The 27,474-nt window shown below is 52.9% G+C and overlaps 2 protein-coding genes across 2 annotated transcripts; both read left to right on the top strand.

Moving 5' to 3' along the window:
- The first annotated feature begins 581 nt into the window (after positions 1-581).
- DVL3 (dishevelled segment polarity protein 3) lies at positions 582-16,634 on the top strand. Its single transcript, XM_055409222.2, has 16 exons — positions 582-1,015; positions 6,385-6,454; positions 6,946-7,067; positions 7,186-7,295; positions 7,491-7,626; positions 7,802-7,895; positions 8,111-8,180; positions 8,800-8,939; positions 9,119-9,195; positions 9,304-9,371; positions 9,526-9,675; positions 10,272-10,403; positions 10,589-10,756; positions 13,336-13,551; positions 13,639-14,049; positions 14,890-16,634. The coding sequence occupies exons 1-16, from the start codon at positions 855-857 to the stop codon at positions 14,919-14,921; spliced, it is 2,157 nt and encodes a 718-aa protein (XP_055265197.1). The 5' UTR covers positions 582-854; the 3' UTR covers positions 14,922-16,634.
- A 1,132-nt stretch (positions 16,635-17,766) lies between these two features.
- On the top strand, positions 17,767-26,775 carry AP2M1 (adaptor related protein complex 2 subunit mu 1). Its single transcript, XM_055409207.1, has 11 exons — positions 17,767-17,888; positions 19,843-19,959; positions 21,765-22,030; positions 22,748-22,830; positions 23,438-23,573; positions 23,664-23,805; positions 24,310-24,429; positions 24,534-24,669; positions 24,773-24,870; positions 25,397-25,508; positions 26,166-26,775. Exons 2-11 carry the CDS (start codon positions 19,886-19,888, stop codon positions 26,298-26,300), a joined length of 1,302 nt encoding a protein of 433 aa, XP_055265182.1. The 5' UTR covers positions 17,767-17,888; positions 19,843-19,885; the 3' UTR covers positions 26,301-26,775.
- The last annotated feature ends 699 nt before the right edge of the window (positions 26,776-27,474 follow it).

Raw genomic sequence — 27,474 nt, 5'->3', positions numbered from 1 at the left:
TGTCCTAGTCAGGCAAGCATCTTCATACTTAAGCTCATTCTGCATTCAGTCCATTTATTAAATCACTACTTCACACTTAGGTACTGAGGTTACAAGAAGGAATCAGAATTCGATCTTGTTCTGTTAAGGAGTTGTCGAATAGACTCAATGACAGCAGCTACGCTTCTCAGCAGACCCTAAAAGTCCAGGTCGATGAGGTCTATATCCTCCACAGATACTTGGTCAGAACCCCTTCTCTGGGAAGCAAAGCAACCCCTGCATTAATGCCTCCCCAGCTGCAGAGGAGCAGCCGATCCCCTTGGGTCCAGAGCCAGGGCCTTGATGAGTCCGGGAACCCGGCCATCCTGGAGAGATCTATCCATCCAGCCCCTGGGGGCGTAAGCCACCGCCGCCACGCTATCCCCGGGCCTGGGACCAGAGCGCAGGAGCCGAGCACCGCCTGGTGGGTGGGAGGGGTGTCCGCGGGTCCAGCGGAGACCCAGGCCATCTGCCGCGAGGCCAGAGCGGCTCGGCGGCGGCCAGGGGCGGGGCCGCGCCGGGGCGGGGCGCGCCGGGGCCGGGGGCGGAGAGTGGACCCGGCCGCGGCCCAGAGCCGGGAGGGCCGCGGCCACCGGAAGAGTCGCCGTAGCCAGCCGAGCCGGGAGAGTGGGGAGCGGAAGCGGCGGCCGCGACCGTGGCAGGCGGCGCTGGGACCCGGGAGCGGCCGGAGAACAAGGGAGCTGGCGCCGCGGCCGGCCGCGGAGCTGGGCTGAGCCGCTGGGCCGCGCCGAGCGCCGCCGCCGCCGCCGCCCGAGAGGCCCGGCCCGGCCTCCAGAGAAGGCAGCGCGCGGGCCGCCGGGCCCGAGGCCGGAGCCATGGGCGAGACCAAGATCATCTACCACCTGGACGGGCAGGAGACGCCGTACCTGGTGAAGCTGCCTCTGCCCGCCGAGCGCGTCACCTTGGCGGACTTTAAGGGCGTTCTGCAACGACCCAGCTATAAGTTCTTCTTCAAGTCTATGGACGACGATTTCGGGTGAGGATGGCTCCGCCTCGCCTCCAGGGGACCCCGGCTATTCTGCTTCTAGGGGCCCACTCGACCAGTTTGGACCTCCCCACCCCCCCACCTTGCTACGCTGGCTTGTAGCCCTACTTTGGATTCTAGGGGCCACGCGGCCATTCGGCCCCCGTTGGCTTTTTCAGAGGCTGGACTTTCAGCCCCTCTAGGGGCTCCCCTTTCCCCTCTTGTTTGGGACCCTGGCCCCCTAGTTTAAAGGGGACGTTCAACTCCCTAAGAGCAGTCAGTTCCAGCCTAGTCAAGCTCCCTCACCTCCTCAGAAACCAGCGGCCCACACAGACAAGACACACCCCCGCTACCCATTCCAGAGCGCAGTCCCCAACCCTCCTGCCGATGGAGCCACCTTTCTAGCAGAGACTCAGGGTGTTTGGCAGTCGGCCTTCGCCTTCTCCATCTTTTCAGCTCCACAACTCCGAGCCATATTTGGAATATGGAGCATCCAGGGGCTATGCTGTGGGACCTTGAATTGGCTGGAGGGTGCTCAGTCTGTAAACTAAGGCCTGCAGCTCTGATGTTTACTTAGCTGTCTCCCCTGTCCCCTGTGGGCCGTTTGGGATGTCAAAGAGCAGGGCGCCTCACCCCGCCAAGGAGTCGTCCCCGCTAGCCCAGGTGCAGATTCCCTCGCAGAACTGGGGCCTCTTTCCTCCAGATGGTGGCCAGGAGGAGACCTTGGAAAAGGCCTCAGAGCCTGAATGGGAGGGCTAGGAAGGGTCTCTCGTGTTCATCCTCCCCACCCTGGCGGAGTCTTCTTCCCTCAGCTGCAGGGCTTTGGACAGGCGGAGTTTGGAAGCAGTGACTTCCCCTTTAAGAAAGGATGGAATGTTGGAGCCGGAAGGTTCTGTAGCAGCTGGCCTGGGAGGGGGAGCCTGGCTGATCCCCTCACCCAACTCCAACTCCCAGGGGACTGGGGAGGGGGAGGCCCCCACACTAGCCTGCCCCGCAGTAACTGGGCACTGGGCCTGAAGGCCTGTGGGGAAGGCCTTCCTGGGCCCTCCAGGCCTAAAGGCTGCCTCTCCAGCCGTAGCCTGAGGCCTACAGTGCTCCTTAGAGCCGAGGCCCAGAGCTGAGTGAGGGGAGACATTCTTCTCCCTGGTGTTCATCACCCTGGCTTCTCTCCAAGGCCCCTAGCCCTTCTGGCTCTGGGATGGTAGCACCTTCTCTGTCTTCTGCCTGGCATGTTTTCCTGTCACCTTTCCCCCTGGAACTCAGGGTTTGATGAGCCCATGAGCTCATATGTGTGAAAGTGCTTTGTAAGGTGGGAAGTGCTGTGCAGCTTCTACCTATTCTTGTTTCTGTTGCTGTTCCTGCCTTGGGGTGGAGTACTCCTGGTGTAGTAATGATTGTCTGGCTTTAGTCCGGACAATCATCCCCTGATTGGAAGATGGTGAAGAAGGATCCATCTGCAAGGGGTGGGAGTGGTGGGGCGACTAGGGGAGATGCCTTGGTCTGGTAAGGGGAGAGTGGAGTTAGAAGAGACCAAGATATTGCCTCAGGGTATGGGATCGTGGAAAATCAGCTGGAGTCCAGTGGGGCCAGCCTGGGGCCAAGTGCCCTAAGGGACTAGGTTAGGCCTGTGTCTCTACCCACTATTCATCCCAGAATCCACTAGGCCGAGTGCCCCCACCTCCTAAACCAAGACCTCTGTGGGCCGCTTCCCACTATCCTCAGGCTGCTGTCAAGCCAGGCCTAACCAAAGTCATAGAGGGTCCCCATTACATCTACTCTTAGTTGACTTAATATCTTTAAGTCCACTGTCAGTCCACTCACTCTTAGTTTGACCCAATCAATAATATGGAACCACAGGTCTGATTTTCTATTTGTATTTCTTTCTAAACTGTGTTTAAAAATATTTAACTCTTGAGTTAAACATTCATTCTGATACTCCTGAAATCTTGCATTCATCACTGGTACTTGAACCATCTTTTGCAAAATATTAGAGTAGACCATTTTAGCAGTGTTGAGAGCAATGGTAAAAATGAAGTAGAGGAGATTGATCTTGTTTATCCCCAGAAGGATTAATGATAAGGAGACCTGGTAGGGCTATCTTGTCACAGATAATAGCTGAGGAATGTATATATCTATATTTCATTTATTAAACTCTTTTTATGGTGCTTATAGTGTGAAGACACTGATCTAAATGACTTTCAAATCTTTCCTCATTCAGATCTTCTTAACAGTCCTGGGGAACGTGTAGTATCTTCAGTTTATAGATGAGGAAACCAGGGCACAGAAAATTTAAGTAACTTCCTTACCCAAGGTCACATAGCTATTAAGTGGCAGAGCTTATTAGGAACCTGGCTCCTAAGTCTAAGGCATTAATCACACAACTGTAGGTATTATTATCACCATCACTTAACAAATACATCCTCTCTGAGGGAGATGCTGAGCCTTGGCAAACTGTGGAGGTGACAAGGCTGCCACCTATCCTAGCCCCATGATAAGGGGTCAGGCAGGGCCCTGTGACCCCTGCTGACAAATGGGGAAGTGGGTCAGGGAAGGAAGGCTGCTGTCTCCTCCAGCTCTCCAGGCTCACTTACCAGGTTCTGGTGTGTAAGGTCTGAGGACTCCCAACCCCCATCTGGTCTCTAGAAGTATTTGTCAAGCTCAGGGTAGGCCCGGTCCTCTTAAATTATTTGAGATATAGAAATAAACATTAAACATTTTCAGCACTGAGGAGATGGTGGATGGGAGAACAGGGTACCACCACTAGAGGGGCCGTGAGCTGTGGGAGGAATAGCATGGGCCACTAAGTGTGTTGCTCCTGGCGCCACATCACACGCTGGCCTGTCTCTGGGACTTCTCTCTGGAGTACTTCTCTTCCCTGATCTTCTCCAGGTCCAAATTCTTTCCTCTGGGTTGTACTTTTTAAAGTTATGGCACTTATTCCTATTTATCCTTACACCTACCCTGGTCGTAGTCAGGACCCTGAGTATTACATATTACATTAAGTAATACTCAGCAGATGTCTGTCGAGTAAACACATCTGCTGCCCTTACAGCTCTTATCTCTTCCACTTACAGTATACTCACATGAACTGTGCATTGGTCAGTAACCTCCAAGAACAGGGCAGGTTCCAGGTCTGATGCTTCTTGATGCCATGCAATGGCAAGCACAAAACTTAAAGCCACTGGGCTCTCGGCAAAGGCCTTTTACTCGATTGAACAATGAGTGATAAGCAGATTTGTTTGGTCCCTGCCCTTAGAAACTTACACCTAGTTAGCAAGAGAGTATGGATCCCACAAAAAATTGACAAAGTTAATAACTAGTTTTTAGTGTGTGTCCAGCCTATGTCAGCATTTACAGATCTTACTTACCAGGATGAGAAAAGGCTTGGAAAAGTTAAAAAATTCTCTAAGAGAGGAGGGCTAATAAGTCGCAGAATTGGAATTTGAATCCAGATTTGTCTGATTTCTCTTGGTGTGTGTGTATATGTGAGTGTATAAGTGCTGTGGAACCCTGAGCTATTCAGCTCCACAGTGGGAGGGGGAGGCCTGTCTGAAGTCCCCCAAGGCTGCTGAAGATCAGCTGATCATTGTGAGTCAGCAGAGCCTTGGTGACCTGTCGGTGACCCCCAGAAAGAGAGGAAACATCTGTAGTGTGGAGCTGTGTGGTGGGGCCTCCAGGGGGAGGGGGTGGTGGGAACCCCGCAGCAGTTTCCCACCACAGCGGTGCTGAGACCCTCTCCGGAGAAGGTCGCAGTCCTTGCCCCATGGCCCACATACCTCCTTTCAATTTGAGCCCCAATTCCCATGGGGGCTACAAGCTTGAGGTCCCCTGCGATCAGACTGGCTAGTGGGTCTGAGCTATGTCTGTGTCTCTGTTTTCTAGTCTGTTGTGTCCAGGCTTTCTGTGGTGAGCCTATGCAGGATGATTTGAGCTGTTTTCTTGGGGTCGCTGTGGGGTTGGAAATGTCGGAGGAGTCAGAGCTGAATGGGAGGGAGGAGGGCATGCTCAGCCTTTGAACTTGGCTGTGAGTCCAGGAATGTGAGCATCACTAGAAGCCAAGCACGTCCCTAGCTCTGGGCAGGAGCTGCTTTAAGAACAAGGGAGGACTGGGCTTCCCAGCCTCCTTCCTGTCTTCCCTCTCTGCTTGGAGCTCCAGGCACATGTCTTCCTCTTGCCCTGGATCACAGCTTTATAGCTCTGTGCTCCTGAGATGTCTGATGCAGTCTGGCAGGGGGTGGAGGGGAGGAGGGGTCAAGCTTTCCTGTCCCCTTTCCTGGCCCCAAACTATAGTTATGCTCTGACTTCTTGCCTCACTGATGGACCAGGCCAAACTGCACACCTGAGACTACACGCTACCTGCCTCGCCTATGTCCCGCATCTCTGTCTCCCACACCCCCGCCCTCCACACAGGCCCACATCCCCTCCATCACTGTACGGGCAATAACGGGAAATACCCTGGGAAGAATATAGGCTTTGGAGTCAAGACGAGCTTGGAGTGGAATTCCAACCCTGACATCTAGCTCTGTAACCTTAAACAAGTTTCTGATTCTTTCTGTTTTATTCATACAATCAAGATCATATTGTCTACACAGTGAGGCTGATGTGAAGATTATACATTCTAACTGGAGGGGGATAAGATGGTATAATAGGTAAGAATAAAGGCTTTGGAATCAGGCTGATCAGGATTCAAATTCCAGCTCTCCACTTATTAATTGTGTGACTGTAGGTGAATTTCTGAACCTGCTGAGCCTTAGTTTCCCCATCTGTATCCATTTTACAGCATTGCAGAGAAGATTAAATTAAGTGGTACTAGTAAACTGCTTAGCTTAGTGCTTGACGCATGGTACCTGCTCAGTAAATGAAGGCAGTTGTTACCAGTGTCATAGTGGCAGTGGGGGATGTTTGGGAAACGCCTTCTCCCCTTCTCTTTACTCATTCCCTTCAATTCCTCATCATCCGCACCTCCCAGAAGAATGTCAGGATTCCCGACTGAGAAGAGGACAGTGATAAGGGTGTGTTTTTTCCTAGTTTAGGTTCAGAGGGAAAGATAAAATCTCGCACAGGAGAGCCATGTTGGGGGATGAGTACAGCTCTTGAGATCCTAGGGGTGACTGCACTCCTTGGGGACAGTGATTTACCAGGTGTAATTTGCAATCACTTGATGGCCAGGAGGACTCCCCAGGAAGGCAGCTGGCCTGGGCATGGCTGGTGTTTTTCTGGTGGTGATAAAGAACTGTTCTTAGGTCACCCCACCTCTGCTTCCATTCGAACAAGCTTATGCTGGTGGTTTGATTCCCAGTTCAGGGTGGAGGAGCCCCTGAGAGTTGGGGTTGTATTTCCCACCCCAGAAAGCTCACTCTGATACCCTCCTTTCCCTGCAGAGTGGTGAAGGAGGAGATCTCGGACGACAATGCCAAGCTGCCCTGCTTCAATGGCCGGGTGGTGTCCTGGGTAAGGAGCTCGCCTCAACGCTGTCTCCACCTGCTTTCCTGCAGTGAGCTGGATGGGGGAAAGGCATTGCTGAGACCGTGGTTTAATGCTTCAGTATCTGAATCTTCCTTGAGTTTTCTAACTGAACTCTCTCACTCCAGATTCTATAGCCTTGGTGAAAAGTGGGAGAGTGGTGGGAAGGGCGGAAAGAAAGAGACAGAAGTACACACTGGAGACAGAAAACGTCTCCTGTGTCCTTTGTCAGGTTTCCTTCTGTCACTTGCCGACCTCTGCCTTGGGCCTCTGACCCTTGCTCTCTGCCCCCATTCCATTTCGCCAGCCCATGCGTTTCAGCCTCCTCGTTGTCTCAGCTGACCTTGCAAGTCCTGTCTCTTCTTCCCCCATGTCCCCTGCTTCATTCTTCCCAAGTCTTCATGCCCTGCCAGAAGCCAGCTAGCCCCTTTTCCCTGGGGCCTCTGCGCCCCAGTACCCATGCATCTCCTCCCCATCAGCTGGTGTCGGCTGAAGGCTCACACCCAGAACCAGCGCCCTTCTGTGCTGACAGCCCTGCAGAACTGCCACCGCCCATGGAGCGCACCGGAGGCATCGGCGACTCCCGGCCCCCATCCTTCCAGTGAGTGTGACCGGAGGGTGGGGAGAGCCCCCGGGGAGGCTGCCTCAGCTCAGCTCAGGGTTGGGGGAGGGGGCCCCCAGCCTGCGCCCTCCCCCACCAAGTCCCCTCTTCCCTACAGCCCTCACGCTGGTGGGGGCAGCCAGGAGAACTTGGACAACGACACAGAGACTGACTCCTTGGTGTCTGCCCAGCGAGAGCGACCACGCCGGAGGGATGGCCCAGAGCACAGTGCGTCCTCCCTGAACCCACACCTTCCCCACCCCCAACATCTCTCCCTGCCCCTTCCACGCAGCTACCTACCTCTCTGCCTTCCTTCCTGAGCTCTGGATAGGCCTGGCCCCAGTACCGCCCCTGGCTCGTCCCTCTCGCCTCCTTCTCTCCTTCATCAAGCACTGTGAGCCCAGCTACCTCCATCCCCTGCAGCAACCCGGCTGAATGGAACTGCCAAGGGGGAGCGGCGACGAGAGCCAGGAGGTTATGACAGCTCCTCCACCCTGATGAGCAGCGAGTTGGAGACCACCAGCTTCTTTGATTCAGATGAGGATGACTCCACCAGCAGGTGGGGCTTTGGTTTCCTGGGTACTATGGGATAGGTGACCCGTAGGAGCCCTGAACCCTGAGGATGCTGGGCCCCGGGTGGGATGTGGGCTTTGTGGTGGGGACCCGGGCCCTGCGATGCCTCTTATGGGATAGGGCTGGGCCAGCCTGGTGGGGAACGACTGTGGGCCCCACAGGTTCAGCAGCTCCACAGAGCAGAGCAGCGCCTCACGCCTGATGAGAAGACACAAGCGGCGGCGGCGGAAGCAGAAGGTTTCCCGGATTGAGCGGGTATGGGGCCAAGACGCTGGGGTGGGTGGAGCAGACCGAGCCCCCCTGCCCCCAGCAAGACGAGAGTTTGTGCTTCCTTTGATCCCTCCCCTTGGGTCAGGGTATAGCATCCTAGAGGGGAGGTTGTACTGAGGGCTAGCCTTGAGGAAGAGCTTGGTGGGAGCAGTGAGTTCCTGCCACCCCTGCCTGCTGCTCAGGGCCTCTGTCTGTTCCAGTCTTCATCCTTCAGCAGCATCACGGACTCCACCATGTCACTCAACATCATCACCGTCACTCTCAACATGGGTGAGTCTCGTGAAATGACACTCTCCAGCAACTGCTACGTGCCAGACACTGGGCGTGCAAAGAGACACGATATGTTCCCTTCCCTCAAGGAGCGCTCTTTTATAAGCATAAACTGCTACATGCACTGATTCATTCAGTATTTTACGATCAGAGCTATGACAGAGATAAGCACTATGGAAGCAGAGAATGGCATCCAGGAAGGCTTCCTAAAGGAAATGATTCTGATGCTTCCCCGCTTCCCGCTTTCCATCCCTTGCATTCTTGGTCTCTGATTTCTGCCATAAGGGTTGTTATTCTTTAGGAGGTAGCAGGATGTAGCGAAAAGAGCCCCAACTTTGTAATTTAAATCTGAGTTTGAATCCTAATTCTGCCACTTCATGGCTTAGAAAAGTCGCTCAAGTTCTCTGCACCTCAGTTGTCTGCTCTGTAAAATAGGATTGAGTCCCTGCCTCATAGCCAACAAGGATTAAGTGAAAGTATGTTTGAGTGTGCAGAATACAGTGCCTGATTCAAGTTCAGTAAATGTTAGTTCTTGTCCCTTTCTACCCTTTTCTAATGAGGGGCTTAGAATTTGGGTAGGAACGTTGTTCCCGTCTCAAGTTCTTATTACTTCCTATAGAAAAGTATAACTTCTTGGGCATCTCCATTGTTGGCCAAAGCAATGAGCGGGGTGATGGAGGCATCTACATCGGCTCCATCATGAAGGGTGGGGCCGTGGCCGCTGATGGACGCATTGAGCCAGGAGACATGCTGTTACAGGTACCATTGCCCACCCTGGGTGGTGGTATGGATAGAGACGGGGAGATGTCCATACCCTCTGTATCCTGCTTCTTGGTATGGGGAAGACCTCTTAACCCACCAAACTTAGCTTCCCTGCCCAGCTTCCCTACCATCTCCCCCATACAGCTGCATATTCCACTCCTGGTCCTTTCTCCCAGGTAAACGAGATCAACTTTGAGAACATGAGTAACGATGACGCGGTCCGAGTACTTCGGGAAATTGTACACAAACCAGGGTATGGATGGCACTGGGGAGGAGAGGGCAGGTATTTCTGGCTAACAGGGAAGGGGCTTGGTTTGGCCTCCACACATCCTGCCCTCACTAGGGACACCCTTGCTTTCAGGCCCATCACCTTGACTGTAGCCAAGTGCTGGGACCCAAGTCCACGTGGGTGCTTCACACTGCCCAGGAGTAAGTGGATGGGGGACCCGGCCCTAAAGCTGGTGCTTAGCGTACGTGAGCCCTGTCTCTCCTTCCTTCTGTGTTACCCTGAACCTCACACCTACCCTATTGGGCCAGGCAGTGGGCAGGGCGGGTAGTCCCTGACTCCTCATCCTCCCCGCAGGTGAGCCCATCCGGCCCATTGACCCCGCAGCCTGGGTCTCCCACACCGCAGCCATGACCGGCACCTTCCCTGCCTACGGCATGAGCCCTTCCCTGAGCACCATCACCTCCACCAGCTCCTCCATCACCAGCTCCATCCCTGACACAGAGCGTGAGTGTCCAACCCCAACCCCTGGGCCCAGCACATAGGACTAGCTGGAAGGGACTGCTGAAGGCCCACCTGGAGACTCTTGTTTGAGCATCCAAGGGAGCTGGAGAGGAGAGTCAGTTTGTTTCAGCCACCTCACTCTGCAGTTTCCCTCAGTGGACACTGACCCTCACCAAACAGTTTGCTTCTGAACCTGTACTGAGCACCCAGTAAGCCTCAGTTTTCTCCTGTAAAATGGGACTGATGATAGGCACTTTACCAGGCTTCTGGGATTTAATGAGAGGATACAAGTAAAACATCAAGCACAATGTGTGGCATACGCTAAGCACTCAGTAAATGACTGCCTTTCTATTATCACAGCACACATTATACACTGGGCTAAGCACTTTCATTTACATTATTTCATTCTCTCTTCAAATATCCTTGTAAAATAGATATTAAAGTCCCTATTTTTACAGAAGGGGAAACTGAGTGTCCAAAGTGTTGGTAGTTTGCCTGACATTAGTCCGTGTTATTAGGCAGTAGAGCTGGAACGCAAACTCCTGTGTACTTGACTCCATAGCCCCTTTCTGCCTCACCGTTCTACCTCCCACCCCCAGGCCTAGACGACTTCCACCTGTCCATCCACAGTGACATGGCCGCCATAGTAAAAGCCATGGCCTCCCCTGAATCTGGGCTAGAGGTCCGTGACCGAATGTGGCTCAAGATTACCATCCCCAACGCTTTCATCGGTGAGAGGGCCCCATGGTGGGATGAAGGACGGGGTGGAAAGTGGTGGGGCGGGGCAGGCCAGGACCCAAGAACTCCCTTGGGCCACCCCTTGGAGTTGGAATCAGCACCAGCCTCAAGGCTCCTGTGAGGTCAGAAGAGCCCAGGTTTGGTGGGCCTCCCAATCAAGTGGCAGCCTTGCCCTCAGGCTCGGATGTGGTGGACTGGCTGTACCACAACGTAGAAGGCTTCACTGACCGGCGAGAGGCCCGCAAGTATGCCAGCAACCTGCTGAAAGCCGGCTTCATCCGCCACACTGTCAACAAGATCACCTTCTCCGAGCAGTGCTACTACATCTTCGGCGACCTCTGCGGCAGTATGTGGCTCCCCAACCTCCTTGCCCCGTCTCCTGGTTAAAAGTGGGAGTGGCCTGGTTGGATGTGGCAGCAGACTCTAGGGAACCCAGATTAGGGGGCAGCAGAGCTGAGGGAGCCCCAAGACCTGACATTTCTGTGTGATAGAGGCAGAGCCCAGACCAGTTCTTCTTCACTGCCCTGCCCAGCCCCCTTGGGGCTGGCATTTTGAGTGCCTGCTCTGTGCCTGGCACCATGCTGGTTGTTTCTCCAGCATCATCTCACTCTCACTCAATCCTCACAACCTCCCTAAAGCCCTTGGGGAGATGATTCTGTTTTCAGATGAGGAAACTGAGACTTATATAAGTTAAGTAGTCCACTCCAGGTTTCACAGCTGGAAGCAGAGAAGCGAGACCTTGAGTCTAAGTCTTTCTGGCTCCAGAGCCTTTGTTCTTCCCACCACATCAGGGCTGTCCTAGGTGTACAGTGCTGCAGTAACTGCCCCAACAAGGCCAATCAGAGTTCCTAGCCTTGGTTCCTGCTCACCCTCACAGCACCAAGCAGATTTCACTAAGACAGGAACTGGAGCTAGCCTGAGGCTTCAGGTCCCCAGCCTCCTCAGACCCCTGAAGGTGGAGCTGTGCCTCACACTGAAGGTGGAAAAGCTGACATGGCCAGCCTGTAGAGGACTCTGCAAGCTGTACCAAGGGATCTGGACTTGATCATGAGAAAGTGCAAAGCCAGTGAGGGTTCTTAAGCAGGAGAAGTCTACAGGGAAGCCCCATTCTCCAGAGCCTGTGGACAGCCCTTGGAGAAGGGAGTCCTCAAAACAGAACAGCAAGGCTCAGGAACGGGAGCTGAAGCCCAGCCTCAGAAGCCAGTTCTGCCTCTGCTTCAGATTAGGTTCAAGGGACTAGAAAGGCTGTTCTTGTGGAGCACAGGTCCTTGCATGGGGGGGAGTGTCCCTGGCCCTCAGCCGCTCCATCATGGCCCCATGGAGGAGGAGTAATAGATGCATAAGGCTTTGGAGTTAGACAGTTCTGAGTTCAAATTTTAGCTCCACCCTTACTGTGTGACCATGAGTAACTGACACAGCCTCGCAGTGCCTCAATTTCTTGATCTGTAAGATGGATAGTAAAACCTATCTCAAGGGTTTGAGAATGATATAAGCTAATGTATATAATGCTTTTAGCGCCATGTTTGGCCCACAGTGATTGCTCTAAAAAAAAAAAGCTTATCCATTTATCATATATTTGATTGATTCTAAGAACATTTTTTCACATTTCAATATCTGAAATTGGAGTGCATCTTATAATCAGTGACTCTTTAGACTCAATCAAATATAAGTATTATTATCATCATTTAGGAGAAGGCAGCCCTGGCCCCAAACCTTCAGAGGTACATAAAGCTTCTCAGGATAGCTGTGGCTTTTGCTCAGAGATACTGTTCCATCCCAGGGGCATTCTGGTCTTCTACCCATGGACCAAGTCACCAAAAGCCAAGCTCAGGGAGATGCTGACAGAACAGGTCTTTTCCTTTGTACTGGCTGAGGTCTCCTTAGCTGGGAATATGGCAAGCTCGAAGGGAAGAGCTGGGGACTTGGGTAGCCCAGGAGCACACAGTCACTGCCCACGGGATGACAGCCTGGTGGCTGAAGTAGTCACCAACTCAGCTGCCTGCTTCCTACCACCACCACCACTCATGCTAGCTACTGGCCTTGACCAGTGGATGGTTTGGCTGGTAGACTTCATAGGCTGCCTCAGCTCCCTCTCCTGACTCCTCCTCCCATATAAGTTTGGGTCAGCTCCCTTAAGGACTGGGATCAAAGGGCTCAGTCTGGATCCAACAACTGGCCCCTAGGGCAACTGCAGCTCTCTCAGAGCTCTGGGACCTGGTACAGATGGGGTGTGATTTTAGTCCTAAGTGAGTGAGGAGGGCAAAATTTCACCTAAATTTCCCCAAACTACTTCTTACTAATGCCCTGATCTGGAAAGGTAAAGTTAGCAACTCTGAGCTTCTACAATTTGGGTTGATCACTTCTGGCTGGTCATTTAACCTCTCTGGACTTCACTGTCCTCATCTGGAAAAGAAAACTGTGACTAAACATACCTGCCTCATAGGGTTGTGGTAACATTTTCATGAGATGAAATGCTTTGCATTGTGCCTGATAAAGGGCAGGTGTGCAGCACCTAGTGGCTATCTGGTATTTCAGCCTCCGGTACTCCCATCCCTACCTTTACCCTCTAAGCGAACTGAGGAGAAAATTGCCAAGTAAAAATTTTGCCCCTTCTTCCAGCCCACTGAGGAAGCAGGAGAAACCGGGCACCTGACCATCTGAAGTGGTGACTCGGGACCTTCCAAGGGACCGTTTTCTCTGGGCCTGTCTCTGCAGGGTCTTCCTTCCTACCACCTCTGGAGTGTGGCAGAGGGGGTCTGAAGGAGTGAGAGATCTCTGGCCTATCCCTCCCCCATTCTGGCAGCCACTGCTGTCACTGTCTTCCCAAGCACATCCACCCGAGCGAGGCTGGGGATCTCTCTGCTGACTAAGGGTGCGGAGGCATGGGACAGACCCGGCTCATGCGTCCTCGGTTTCCCTTCACAGACATGGCCAACCTCTCCCTCCACGATCACGACGGCTCCAGCGGCGCCTCCGACCAGGACACGCTGGCCCCTCTGCCGCACCCAGGGGCCGCCCCTTGGCCCATGGCTTTCCCTTACCAGTACCCGCCGCCCCCACACCCCTACAATCCGCACCCAGGCTTCCCAGAGCTGGGGTACAGCTATGGCGGGGGCAGCGCCAGCAGTCAGCACAGTGAAGGTAATGAGGAGAGGGCCATGGGCGAGCCCCAGGCTTCCTCCGCAAGCTCTGAGTGTCTCCCACCCCGTCCCTGCCTGTCCCCTGCAGGCAGCCGGAGCAGTGGCTCCAATCGTAGCGGCAGCGACCGGCGGAAGGAGAAGGACCCTAAGGCCGGGGACTCGAAGTCGGGCGGCAGCGGCAGCGAATCGGACCACACGACCCGCAGCAGCCTGCGGGGGCCGCGGGAGCGGGCGCCCAGCGAGCGCTCGGGTCCTGCCGCCAGCGAGCACAGCCACCGCAGCCACCACTCGCTGGCCAGCAGCCTGCGCAGCCATCACACGCACCCAAGCTACGGCCCCCCGGGGGTGCCCCCTCTCTACGGGCCCCCCATGTTGATGATGCCCCCACCGCCCGCGGCCATGGGGCCCCCGGGAGCCCCTCCGGGCCGCGACCTGGCCTCTGTGCCCCCCGAACTGACCGCCAGCAGACAGTCCTTCCGCATGGCCATGGGAAACCCCAGTGAGTTCTTTGTGGATGTGATGTGAGCAGGGCCCCTCCCCCACTACCGTCCTACCCCGCCCCAGGCTGGCTGCGTTCCTCTCTCCGTCCGTCTTTTTTATTTTGTCTGGTACCTGAAAGGGAAATAAATGGAACTAAATCCAGGCGCGCTAACTGCTCGCTGGGTGCAGCGAGGGTGGGGTGCACCCACTGGTAATGCAGCCCTTAACCTGCCACTGGCCCCAGCTTTTCCCTCTGCCCACTAACTGCTGTGCAGGACTTCCCAGGATCGTTCATGTCCCTGGGACCCAAATGGCTAGTGCTGCTCCTTACCCTCCCCCAACGCCCCACACACATATTTCAAGAATTGACCCCAGAGGTGCCCTTGAAGACCTGCATACCCCTCATCCCCGCCTTCCCTCTACCAGTTCCTTTTCACCATTCATTTAGCGGCATCATCCCTCTATTAACCTTACATGCATGCCAATTTCTTGATTTTTTCCCTTAATACTGACACCAAAAAAGACTTGCTTCATCTGCCCCTCCTCCTAACTGTCCCCACCTACTGCCTCAGCCCTACACCCTAGAGCTGCAGTCCCCTCCAGTAACCATCAGTACTAACCCTGCCTGCGCTCAACCTTAGCAGAAGCCCAGAGGGCCCTCTCAGTTGCTTGAGCTGTTAGCAGATCCCAGGGAGCATCTCTGCTCTGCACCCAAACCTACCCCCACCCCATGCCTGCCCCGTGTGCTGGTTCCTTCAGAACCTTAACCCTACTAATCAGCAGGCTCATCTCACCTCTGGGCTGAAACATTTCTTTTCTTTCTTTTTTCCTCCCCCAATTTTTCCTGGGCCTGGAGCAGCCAAGAATTTCGGGCTGTTTGACTTTCTGTGAGTCCCCAGCGAGAGGAGGCCCAGCCTCTGAGGAGACCAGGAACCTTGCTTCAGCAGCCCCTCAGGGCTTCCCAAGGATATTCAGCCCCCATACCCACACTTCAACAAACATGTCAAGTCACTAGACTTCTGAGAATCAACCCAGCCTCTGACCCACCTACCAGAGCCTCTGTTCCCCTTTCCCCAGAGAGTTCTCTGCTCTCTTCTTCCCTCTCTCCCTTTTTCTCTCTCTGTCTGTCTGTCTGTCTCTCTCTCTCTCACACACACATGTGCCTATGCAAGTTCACTTAAACCTCAGGGCTGGTCCCTGACCAGAGGGCTGGACCCTCTCTCCCAGTCCTCTCCCAGGTTGTGGGGCTGGTCCCCTGACTTTTCTCTCTTCATAGCCCTCACACATCCCACACATGTCCCCATCATCTTCCTATCTGAGTAAAGCCCATAAGCTGGGCTCAGGCTGGGCTCAGCACAAGACACCCCAGACAACAAACAGATTGTTCTCATTCTGCCCCCTGCCCGCCACACCCTTCTGTGTTTTCACAGTCATCATGATAACTCAGAGCAAGGTTGGGCAGGAGGACTTCTGGGACTTCCAGATAGAGTGCCAAGTTTTGTGGGGTGTTTTTTTTTTTCTTTCTTATTCTCCCATTTAAACAAATCACAACTTTCTTTATGAGCCTTTTCTATAAATTCTGGCTCACTTAGGCTTCCATATTTTTAGACCTGGGGTGTCAAGAGTAAGATGAAGTCCTAAGCTCTGAGTTTTGGTGTAAACCAGGGTAGGGGTATTTTGGCATTCAAAAAATTTATATCAACATTTAAATAAATATTGATATAAATCAATATTTAACAAATATTCCTGGGGGGCTTGGTGCATGAGGGCTCTGTTAGAAGTGTAACTCAGTCTTGTCTTCCTTCTGGGAGCTCTAGGTTTGCTCCCAGCCCAGACCATTGTTGCCTCTAGCCACTACTATGGGGCTGCCTCCTGTACTTCTCTTCCTCCTCTGGTTCTGCCATCTCTGACTCTCTTAAGGATTCTTCCACTATTGCTCATGCCTTCAGGGTCCCTGTATTCCATCATTGGTCCACTTCTCTTTCCTCTCTATTTACTCCCAAAATAGAATCATCCATCCTGATGTCAACTGCCATTGATATGCTGGTGATTCCCAAATATATATCTCCAGCCCTAACTGCCCTTTATCTTTAGATCTGTATTTTTATTACCCACTGGATGTCTCCTTAGACATGTCCAGATGGACTCAACTCTTTCCCTCCCTACCACCAAGGATGTTCCTCCTGAATTCCAATCCTGGTTACGTTCATCACTCTTCACAGGCTCACCAGCTAGAAATATTTATGGGCTTAAATTCCTTCCCATACTTTACTAGTCAGTATATCATATCCATTCCACTCCAAGTTTTCTTGAATTTGGCCCTTCCTCTCCCCTCTGCCTCTCCTCTAGTTCACAGGATTTGGGATTTGGAGTCAGGTTATTCTGGGTTTGAATCCCAACTCTACTACTTTTTGGTTGCGTGATAAGAGAGTTATTTAATCTCTCTGAGCCTCAGTTTCCTCATATGTAAAATGATAATAATACCTACCTCACAGGGTTGTTGTGAGGATTTAAATTAGATATTGTACGAAAAGTGCCTAGCACAGTGCCTGGCACACAGTAGAATAGGTGCTCAATAAATGGTAGCTATTATTATTACTACTATTATTATCATTATTATTTACTCTAAATTGGTAGGGGATTAGGGTATGTATTGGGGACAAAGCTAGAAAGGTAGGAGTAAGCTTTTAGTACTGGTTCAAGAATTAGATGTGCCTGTATTCAGTCACTTAATGGCTTAGGACCATGACCCTGATCTATAGGAGGTCAGATTTTCATCCTGCCATATTCTGGTTTCTAGCAGGAGAATGCTAGCAATAGTAGGGTTTGCAACTAGGTTTGCCCTTTCTTGCCCTTGCGTCCTCTCCCGATGGGCTTCGCCCTGCCTAGAGAAGGCAGCATGGTATCTCTCCCTACAGAAAGAGAAGAGCCAACAGATGTTCTTCAGTTTCTGCAGGAACCAGGCAGGCCTTTCATGTGCCAGGATTGGCTCTGTCTCCTCTTAGCTTGGATGTGAAGATTATTCATCAAAGAAGGGATTTCAAATCCCATGTCCAGTTAAACTCAGCTTTCTAACAGTTTTCTAAGCCACATATATGCCTGTCAGTAGAAGACACACAGGTCCCATAGGTATATAGTTATGGTAGAACACAAACATATTTTGAAAAATTTAGCTTTTCTTCTAAATATTTGATTCCTCACTCCCTGCTCCCTACCTTAAGTCTTGATTTCTGGGAAAAGGCTCATGTCTAGAACAAATAGATGTTATAAAGCAGTTAACTCAGCACAAACACTTCTACTGGCAAGTCCACTGTGTGTGTGTGTGTGTGTGTGTGTGTGTAAAGTGACAATCAGTCCTTGGACTCTGGAGACTGAAAGGCCTACAGCAATCCAAGGCTTAACAGATGGGCTTCAACAAATGGCAGTAATCCTCTGAGGCTCTCACAAACTGAAAGAACATGTGGGATTGCAGAGACTACAATTCCCAGAATGCTCAATGAGGAAAAGGAAGTGAGCACAGCAGCGTATTCTGGATTGTGTATTTCGGGTGGGGCAGAATAAAGCCACTCCTACTCCTCCCCCAAGGCACGCCTAGCCCCTCCTTCGAGTCCCGAAGGCTGTCGGTAGTTGTAGTTCTACCAAACCCAGGGCGTTTAAAATTTTAAGAGATAAGGCCGAGAGGCCTGTCGGGATTTGTAGTCTGCGCCGTCGGCGGATGCGCACGCGCAACTGAGGCCGGGGCGGGGCCGCAACACTGCAGTGAAAGCCGAGGCAGCGGGCAGGCGAGCAGGGGGCGGGCGGACATCTTGGGATCCGGAGAGTGGCCGGGACGGCCGAGCAGAGGGCCGCGGACGCCAGGTGAGCTCGGGATCTGGCCGTACGGGGTGAGGGAGGAAGCCTCCCTGGCTGCCCAGCTTTGCCGTTCACTGCACTGTGCTACGCGGAAAGCAGCCCACACCCGGGAGTGGCCTCAGCCTTCAGATCGGAGAAGGAGCTGACGGCGGGGCGGGGGCGCCCGGGGCGCGGTTGCAGGACGGGCGCAGAGCGGTGCCCTCCACCTAACCCGCCCGGAGCTTCGCTTGAGAGGGAAACCTTCCTGGAATCCTCCCAGACAGGGATGCCGCGCGGCGGCCTCCTCCCTGAGATCGTGACAACCTCCTAGCCCTTGGCGCCTTCTCCCGGGGCAAGGACAATTCCCCCATCCCCTAGAACAGTGACACCTCTTCGTGCCGCCTCCTTGGACTGTGACAAGCTCCCCACCCTGCGGCACCCTCTCCTTGCAGTTGAGTGACAGCCCCCGCACGCCTTGGAACCATCTTTACCCGTGATGTCCTCCTCCCCAGGGCGAAAAGCCCACCACCCGCGCATGCTTATACACCTGTATCCCACAGCAAGCTCCGTCTCCCCAGCTTTGCCTTATTCACCACAGTTAGTCTCACCCTGCCGTTTTTCCCTCTTCAAAGCCTTGACCTTTGCCATACTGGAAACTCTTTTCTCCAGGTGGCCCCACCAGCTCTGTTGCTGCTGTGGGCTCACCTGAGTACACTGCCTGGCTGTTGCTGCCAGTCTATCCCTTAACTAAATTTTCCTTTCCTGACCTGGGCCCCCATCTCTGTTTCTCTGATGCCCTGAGCTCCCTACCACCTGATCCCTGTGAACTTGCTTCTTTGCCCAGGGCTCTGCCTCCATTTTGCCTTTCTCTTCTGGTCTCTGGGATTGAGGAATGGGAAGTGTCCACCACTTTGAGAGACTTCTCATTCTCTCAGCCTGGGACACCTTGACTGCTATAGTAATACACTTTATTACTGGAAGTCTCCTAAACTGCCCCCCTTGTGGAATTAACAAAAAGGCTAATCCAGGAAATCTAGAATTAACCCTTTTTCTTCTTGCAAGCAATCTAAATTAGTTGGACCCAAATAATTTAGATAATTCCAGGATTCTGCTCCTTGTTTTTAGGCTTTCAGGTCAGAAATGAATTATGTTGCAGGTCTGGAATCAGAATTTCCACTGGAAAGATCTCTTGATCTTATGAACCTGCTCTCCCCTTCCTCCCCACACCCCTGTATTTTCATTTACTTGGGAGCTGAGGGGGAGCTTCACTATTTAAAAGAGAGGTGGTCAGAAATAACTCATAAGCTGCTTGGGTCACTGAAGTGTAGTCAGGGCTGGGGCCTTTCTACTCTGCTCTTTTGCTTATTTGCCTGGGAGAGGTTGGAGCCGCACTCCTGGGTTGATGTCAGGGCCTTAGGGCTGTCTTCTCTCCTCCCCAATCCCTGCACACCCTTTCCTAGAATGTTTAGACTTTTGTGAATTAGAGACCCAGAGGTTAAGGCCCTGCTGTCTTCTCTGAAGGGTAGTTGAGCTAGAGAGACTAGCACTCCTAAATCTTTGCCTGGGGGCCCCAGACCTGAACCAGCTGGAGTAATTCCTACCGCCATTCCTGCAGCCGCAGGCAGGCCTTTGCAGTGACTCACCAGCTAGAGCCTGATTGAGAGTCTGCACAGGAAGGGGCCTTGCTGAGCTCAGCGTTGTGAAAGGGGGAGGGGGCTACTCTGGGCTCAGTCCCAGGAAAGGGAGGGTCAGAATGGCCTTAGAATCCTGGGCCTAAGTCCCTCTCCTTTTCTGCCTTCCAGTGTGGGATAAACAGGAACTAGGGCCAGACGAAAGGGAGGGGCTTGGCTGAGAGGACTGTAGGGTCACTTGCTGGAGGGTTGAGTCAGGAAAAAAGCCCAGCCAGTGACCTGGACAGCCCCTTAGGGGACAGTGGCTTGGATTCTGCTGCCTTCCCTTACCCTGCCCCCACCTATCCTAGGTCTCTTCTCAGAGCGATGGGCTGCGAAGACTGAGCTGCCGCCATGATTGGAGGCTTATTCATCTATAATCACAAGGGGGAGGTGCTCATTTCCCGGGTCTACCGAGATGACATCGGGTGAGTGCCCTGGCTGAGCCAGCTGTGCCCCCATTCCCATCCCTCCTCTCCAGCATGCAGGGCCAGGTCTCTTTCTCCCAGAGGCTTGATCTGGACTATTCCCCACCCCTTGCTGCATCCTGGATGCTCAGCTATTACAGCCTGGTTCCCATTAGGTCTGGTGGTATTGGCCAGGCAGCCAGTTGCTGGCCACTCAGTGGGACCTGTGAAATGGCAGGACCCCCACAGTCCTAGGAACTCCTACCCTTGCTGCCTCCTGTTTCCCGTTGTGACATAGTTGCTGGAGATTAGTGCTTTTGCTTGAATGGTTGATCCCTCCTTTGAGAAGGGAGATCTGTCTCTAGTGGGTAGAATTAGTGGTCAGGCTGGCAGTACTAATCTAAGTCTTGCTCTCAGAAGCCCTTCTTGTGGTGAGAGCCTTCACTGGACTCGAAAGCCTCTCCAGGCTGCCGAACCCTCTCCCACTCCCTTTCTCAGGAGTCAGGCTGCTGACTCAGCTATTTTCAGTTCCTCTGGGCCACTCCAGGAAGAGAGGTGGTGAGCAAGCCTGAGACATTCTCTGGGTCACTGAGGGATGGGCAGGGAGCCTGTGCTGCCTTTCTGGTCTATCAGAGTAGACTGGGAACAGCTCCTTGTCCTGTGTCCCTCAGACCTCCACAAAGAGACACAGCCTTACTTATTCTGCCCCACCCTGCATGCCACTGATCTTCCCTGACAGAGGGGACTTGTCCTAGCCTCAGGAGCTCTGAGGAGATTAGGTTCTTCTGGTTCATGCTGCCCTGTTTTTCTTCTTGGAATTGCTTAGACTAGACAGTCAGAGATGGGCCTGATACAGGGCTCCCAGCTTCGTGGCTAATGGGGATAGCCTGGCCTTTGTGCCTGTTTGTTGGCTGGTGGTGAGGCATGAGCTAGAGACATGGCAATGCCTGGCTTGCCTGTACCGATCCACACCCCTCCTCCAGCCCTGGAGTGCCTGGCTGAGCCGACCAGGGCACACACCGTCTTGCATGCCTTGCTGTGCTCTCCACCCCTTGCCCGTTGCCCATCTGCTTCCTCCGCATGGTGTGTGCTGCCCACCCCAGTGTGTTGTGTCTCTAACCCTCTCTCTCGTTACTGTCACTCTCCTCTTCTCGGTGGCGTCATTTCTCTCATCCCATCTCATTGGCTGCTGTAGCAATAGGTAAGCGGCCTGTCAAGCTGCTGCCCAGGCACAGGTGGGTGGGAGGCCCTGCCCCCCATCACTCTTCTCTTAATTCTTTTTTTCATCCCTGAACCTGCCCTGGAATTAGATCCTGGACAAGCATGGGTGACCCAGTTCTGTGACCCCTTGGCTTTTCCCTCAGTATATTACAGCCTCCTCTGAAGGCATGCTCGCCTTGCTACCTTCTGGAGGACTGTCTTCCCCGCTGGTGGGAAGACTGTAGAAGATGCAGGGTCTCTCTCTTTTCTGGGCCTGGAGCTTACTGAGAAGCTATAAAGGTGGCAGCAGGGAAACTGCAGCCAGGCCTGGGAGTCAGGAACATATTTCTAAATCCGATAGACCTCACTTTATTATCTGCCCTACTGTCATTGCCTCTTGACTTCCCTGTCTCTCATGGCCAGATGTCAGCCTGGCTCTGGCCCTTCTCTCGGGCCCCTGCTGGGAGGAGTCTTAGGAAACTGGTCCGACAGTTAAGGCATTGGCTTTTGAGTGCGTGTCAGGCTTCAGCAGAGAGGAGGGTGGCTATTTGTTAGCAGCTGTGGTTGATCCCCACGGAGTGAGGTTTGCCTGTACTGAGCAGCCTCTGTGCGCTCTTTTCTCTCAGGAGGAATGCAGTGGACGCCTTTCGGGTCAATGTTATCCACGCCCGGCAGCAGGTGCGCAGCCCCGTCACCAACATCGCTCGCACCAGTTTCTTCCACGTCAAACGGTCCAACATCTGGCTGGCAGCTGTCACCAAGCAGAATGTCAACGCTGCCATGGTCTTCGAATTCCTCTATAAGATGTGTGACGTAATGGCTGCCTACTTTGGCAAGATCAGTGAAGAAAATATAAAGAACAATTTTGTGCTCATATATGAGCTGTTGGACGGTGAGGCTGGTGGGCCAATGGGTCCAGGGTGGGGATAAGCCTGGTGGGGCCTGGCCTGGGGGTGGGAATAGGTCTGAGGCTCACTCCAGTGCCCTCTAAACTTTCTTTCCTATATGGTCTTTTGAGCCAGGAGGAGGACAGTCCAAATCCAGACCTAAAGACTGATCTGAAGTGAATACAGAAATAGGCTAGCGAGTAGAGGTGGGGGAAGACTGAAAGGTCTTTGGTGGCTGGTCCTCCTGCTGTTCAGTTAAGCACATTTTATCCTCTTAACCTTGTGGTTTGGGTCTTACTGCACTGACTGTCCTACCAGCTTTCCGTCTCAAGAACTGCCTCAGCGTGGATGAGGATGTGATATTACAGGTTCCTCTGGATGCACTGTTACCTCTGTAGGGTATGATTTAAGTGAACTGAGTCCTTCTACCTTCCCACATCAACTCTCTGTATTTTCAGGACTTAGGGCTTCTGGACTTCTTACCCACTGGCCATGTAACTCTTCTGAATTTTTTCTATTTGAAAAAAATGTGATGTTTTAACTGTTTTCTTATAAAGCATAAATTCTAGAGTAAATGCTACAAAGCTAGAAAAATCTTGCTGTAGATGATGCTACAATGTCTTTTAGAGCTATGCTGGCCAGGTGTATCCAGGCCAGGGGAGGGATAGGAAGTAGGACCCTTCAGCTTTTTCTAGGAGCTGATGAATCCCTTCCTTTTGCAGAGATCCTAGACTTTGGCTACCCACAGAACTCGGAGACAGGTGCACTGAAAACCTTCATTACCCAGCAGGGCATCAAGAGCCAGGTACTCAAACTGTCCAGGCTATAGTCAGGGTGGAGCCCAGCCTTCCTTCATCCCAGCTGGCCAAGCCTTTTCTGAGCTGACTCATGAGCCCATCCCTGATAGGAAGTGCTGGCCTGAGGCTTCTGCCATGACTGCAGGCCTGTTTTGCTCTGTGTGGCCTTCTCCCACCCCTGGAGCTTGCCAACTCAGCATCTCTGTTACTGGGAATACAGCTCAAGCAGTTTCCTTCTATGTTGCGGGGAGGGGGGTGTGGGCTGCTCTGGAGGCTTGATATTCCTCAGGAGGAGAGCGCCTGGGCCCCCTTCTAAGATCCAGGCCTCATAGCCTTCTCCTTCTTTTCTGCCTGCCTCTTCCCATCTGCGCTCATCTGCTGCTTCCTGTGGGCACCGTGTTGGCTCTGTGTTCTCCAGCATCAGGTAAGCTGTTCCCTCAGCTTCCACCCTTGCAGCTTTGCTCAGTTCTCTCCAGGCCCTGCCCCATGGGGGAAGATGGGTCACACGGTGTGGACTAGAGGGGCGAGGGGATGAGGGTGGAGTAGGGATGGAGATAAGAGAATTGAAGGGGGCGAGGAGTGAGGCCTTGTTGTTTGTCTCTGCCCCCCATGTAGACAAAAGAAGAGCAGTCTCAGATCACCAGCCAGGTGACCGGGCAGATTGGCTGGCGGCGGGAGGGCATCAAGTATCGTCGGAATGAGCTCTTCCTGGATGTGCTGGAGAGTGTGAACCTCCTCATGTCCCCGCAAGGTGAGGGTCCTCGCATGATGAAGCTGGAGGGGAGCCAGGGCAGGATATTGGTCCTGACTCAGCTGCTTCTGGTTATCTGTCCATCACCAGGGCAGGTCCTGAGCGCCCATGTGTCAGGCCGGGTGGTGATGAAGAGCTATCTGAGTGGCATGCCTGAGTGCAAGTTTGGAATGAATGACAAGATCGTCATTGAGAAGCAAGGCAAAGGCACAGCTGATGAAACAAGCAAGAGGTGCCCGAAGCAGGGTAGCTGGTGGGAGAGGGTGGACCTTGGACGGCTGAGCAGAGCCTGGTGAATCACAGGTTCCTTCTAGATTTCATGTCTGCAGTAATGCAAACTCTCACTTCCCAAGGGTGTGCTTGGCTGGCTGTTCTTGGTATCTGTGTTGAAGAGATGAGGAGGTTGTCCTCACCCTACTCAAGAGTAAGCCCCTTTTTTTGGTCCCAAGGACCAAGATTATTCTGTACATACTGGTGGCCTCTGCCCAGTGTGCTTGAAACTTTTGTGTTCCACATAGCAGAACTCTTCAAAAGATAGAGTTTGCAAAGCTTCCATTCATGCATAACTCTAGGAAAGGGACCCCCAAATGAGAAAGCTGTATTCTGGCAGCTTTCCATAGATTACAGTGCAAGCTTTGTCCAGGCTGTTGCAGCCTTTGTGGGTGGGGTGGTCTTCCAGCCCGACTCACTGATGCCATCCTTGTGTACCAATGAGACCTTCTATCCCTGCTTGCAGCGGGAAGCAATCAATTGCCATTGATGACTGCACCTTCCACCAGTGTGTGCGACTCAGCAAGTTTGATTCTGAACGCAGCATCAGCTTTATCCCACCAGATGGAGAATTTGAACTCATGAGGTGCCATTGGGGTGTGAGGAGCAGGGGTTGCTATTGGCAGAGAGCGGGGACAGGGGGGAGGACAGGCTCTGCTGTGCCAACCTAAAGCTGTCACACCCCTGAAGGTATCGCACCACCAAGGACATCATCCTTCCTTTTCGCGTGATCCCACTAGTTCGGGAAGTGGGACGCACCAAGCTGGAGGTCAAGGTGGTCATTAAGTCCAACTTCAAACCCTCACTACTGGCTCAGAAGATTGAGGTGAGGAAACGGGGCTCAGGGAGGAGGAAGCACTTGTCTCTAAGAACAAAGGCAGGTGATGTCAGGATTCGACAGAGCTCCCTGACACGTGTGTCACTTCTAGGTGCGGATCCCAACCCCACTGAACACTAGCGGGGTGCAGGTAATCTGCATGAAGGGGAAGGCCAAGTATAAGGCCAGCGAGAACGCCATCGTGTGGAAGTGAGTCTTTCCTTCATGAGGGCACGGCAGGGCTCAAGAAGCCTTCGTGTACCCTCTTGTTAAGTGTCACCTTTTGTGCGCGCGCTCGTGTGTTTGTGTGTGTGTGTGTGTATCGGGGGAGTGGGGGTGACTGTTCCTCCCGGAGCCCCTGCTTGTGTTCTCATCCCTTGTACCTCTGTGCAGTTGTGCACATGCCTGCACTGGGGTACACACATGCATGCTTTTATCACGACTCTTTAATGTTTCCCCATTTGCCCTTGTACCTCTGTAAAGTAGAGAGCAAGGGGTAGCTTGGCCATGTATCTAAGCAGAAACTGCATGCAACCCACAGTGCTAAAGGAATAACAGAACCAAGGTTTCATAGCAAGAGGTTATCAGAGTCCTCACCACCTTGCCTTGCCCTGGCACCTCCCCTGAGTTTTTGGGTTCTTTTCCCCCCACAACTTCTTCAAAGGGGCAGCAACCCCTCTTGAAGCTTTTCTAAGCTACCAGGGGCCCGTGCTGCCTGTTGACCCTGTGTTTCCAGGATCAAGCGCATGGCAGGCATGAAGGAATCGCAAATCAGCGCTGAGATTGAGCTGCTGCCCACCAACGACAAGAAGAAATGGGCTCGACCCCCCATTTCAATGAACTTTGAGGTACGGCAGAGAAGGGACCTAGAGCAGTGTGTGTTAGGAAAGACCTTAGAAATCCTTCCAGTCAACCTCTGCACTTAAAACCTTGCTGATGACGAAACTGAGACCCCTGAGAGAAGTGATTTCAATTCACCAACTCATTCCTTTCCCTGCAGGCCTCCTCCTAGAAATTGATATTCACACTGACAAAAATCTTTGACTTCCTTTGGCTTGTCATAAAACAATTCTTAGGAAAAACTGAGATTGCTTGCATGCTTGGTAAGACATAAGACAGGAAAGTGGGCTGACTTTGTTCTGTGCACATTAGACACGTGTATTTTTTTCCACCTTACTGTTTAAGTCCATAAAACTGAGCAGGATAAGTATATTCTAAGGCAGGTCTTTAGTTGCTGTCACCTGCTGATTAAAGGAATTGATTCAAGTCATCACAGGCAGGGCCTGACTTCAAACCCAAACGATAGATTGCTAGTTACGCTTTCTTCTTTAGTAACCTCTTAGAGGACCCCTCACCATCCCAGCTTCCCACAGCTGCTTTCAGGGTCCCATTCATTCAAACCCCTCTAGTAGAGAGATGAGGTAGGGCAGGGCTGTGGAACTTCCCCAAGGAGACCGGCTATGAGAGGAAGACCACATTCCTAACTGGAGCTATCCCTTGCCCAGGTGCCATTCGCACCTTCTGGCCTCAAGGTGCGCTACTTGAAGGTGTTTGAACCGAAGCTGAACTACAGCGACCACGATGTCATCAAATGGGTGCGCTATATTGGCCGCAGCGGCATTTATGAGACCCGCTGCTAGCTGCCTGGTGGCTGCTAGCCCACCTGCCCACCCACCCTCTTCCACAGGTCTGGGTGCCCTCAGCCACCACACATCAATGTCTCCTCCCTCCTGCTTTGCTGCCTTCCCTTTGCACCAGCCCCTGAGTCTAGGTCTGGACCAACCACATTGCAAGTGGGACTGGTGGAGCAGTCCCTGGGCTCCCTGAATGGGGTGGTTTCAGAGGTTCCTGCTCCACCATCCATCTGCCTGCCCTAGCCCACTGCCAGGCTCTTGAGTTCTGTGACCAAAGCCAAGTGGGCTCCTTCTCCTCCCCTCTCCTATGGCCACATCTCTGGAGTGGGAGGGTTGGCTGCCCCTCACCTCGGAGCTCCCCCAAAGGCCAGTAATGGATCCCCAGCCCTCAGTTCCTACTCTGCTTTGGGATAGTGTGAGCTTCATTTTGTACACGTGTGACTTCGTCCAGTTATAAACCTAATAAACTCTGTAGAACGGAGCTGCTGGCTAAGTGTTGAAGTGGGAGCTACATGGGGAGAGGGTTTGGTGGGACTGCCCCTCCCCTCTCTTAACTCAGCCTTGAGTGGAATTCTCTTCTGAACTCTTTTGTCATATCTTGTTATGTCCCTCAGGGCCAACCAAGCCCTTACCCTGACAGGTATTTCCCCCAGAAATCCCTTCTGATAGCCTCAAGGGCAAGCAGCCCCACCTGGTCCCAATTTCCTGAGGGTAGAGATTCTTACCTAAAATCATCCTCAGTTTTAGGCAGGTATTTTTCTAATTAGCAGAGATTAAGCAAGGTTTACATTTGGTCTTCACAGCCATCCTTAGAAACTGACCTCTTAATTTTATCCTCTTCCCAGTTATTCAGGCTTCCCAGACCTTGTTGGGTTATGTTGTAAAAAGGAAAAATTGCACTCTTCCCAGGCCTCTTATGGGCTGCCCCCGCCGCTCCCATGGCTGAGGAGTAAAGAATTGGCCTGCAATGCAGGAGACCAGGCTTCGATCCTGTGTCAGCAAGATTCCCTGATGGAGGAAATGGCAACCCGCTGCAGTATTCTGCTTGGAAAATCCCATGGACAGAGGAGCCTGGCAGGCAACAACCCATGGGGTCACAGAGTCAAGGGCGACTGAACACGCAGGCAGGCCTCTTAGATAATTCCTCCCTCTATGCCTCCCCTTTGCCGAAGAATTCTGT

This window comes from Moschus berezovskii, chromosome 1, assembly GCF_049115385.1.
Source record: "Moschus berezovskii isolate FMDL1 chromosome 1, NW_MosBer_1.0, whole genome shotgun sequence".
Classification (NCBI taxonomy): Eukaryota; Metazoa; Chordata; class Mammalia; order Artiodactyla; family Moschidae; genus Moschus; species Moschus berezovskii.
This window is presented reverse-complemented; position numbering and strand designations above follow the sequence as displayed.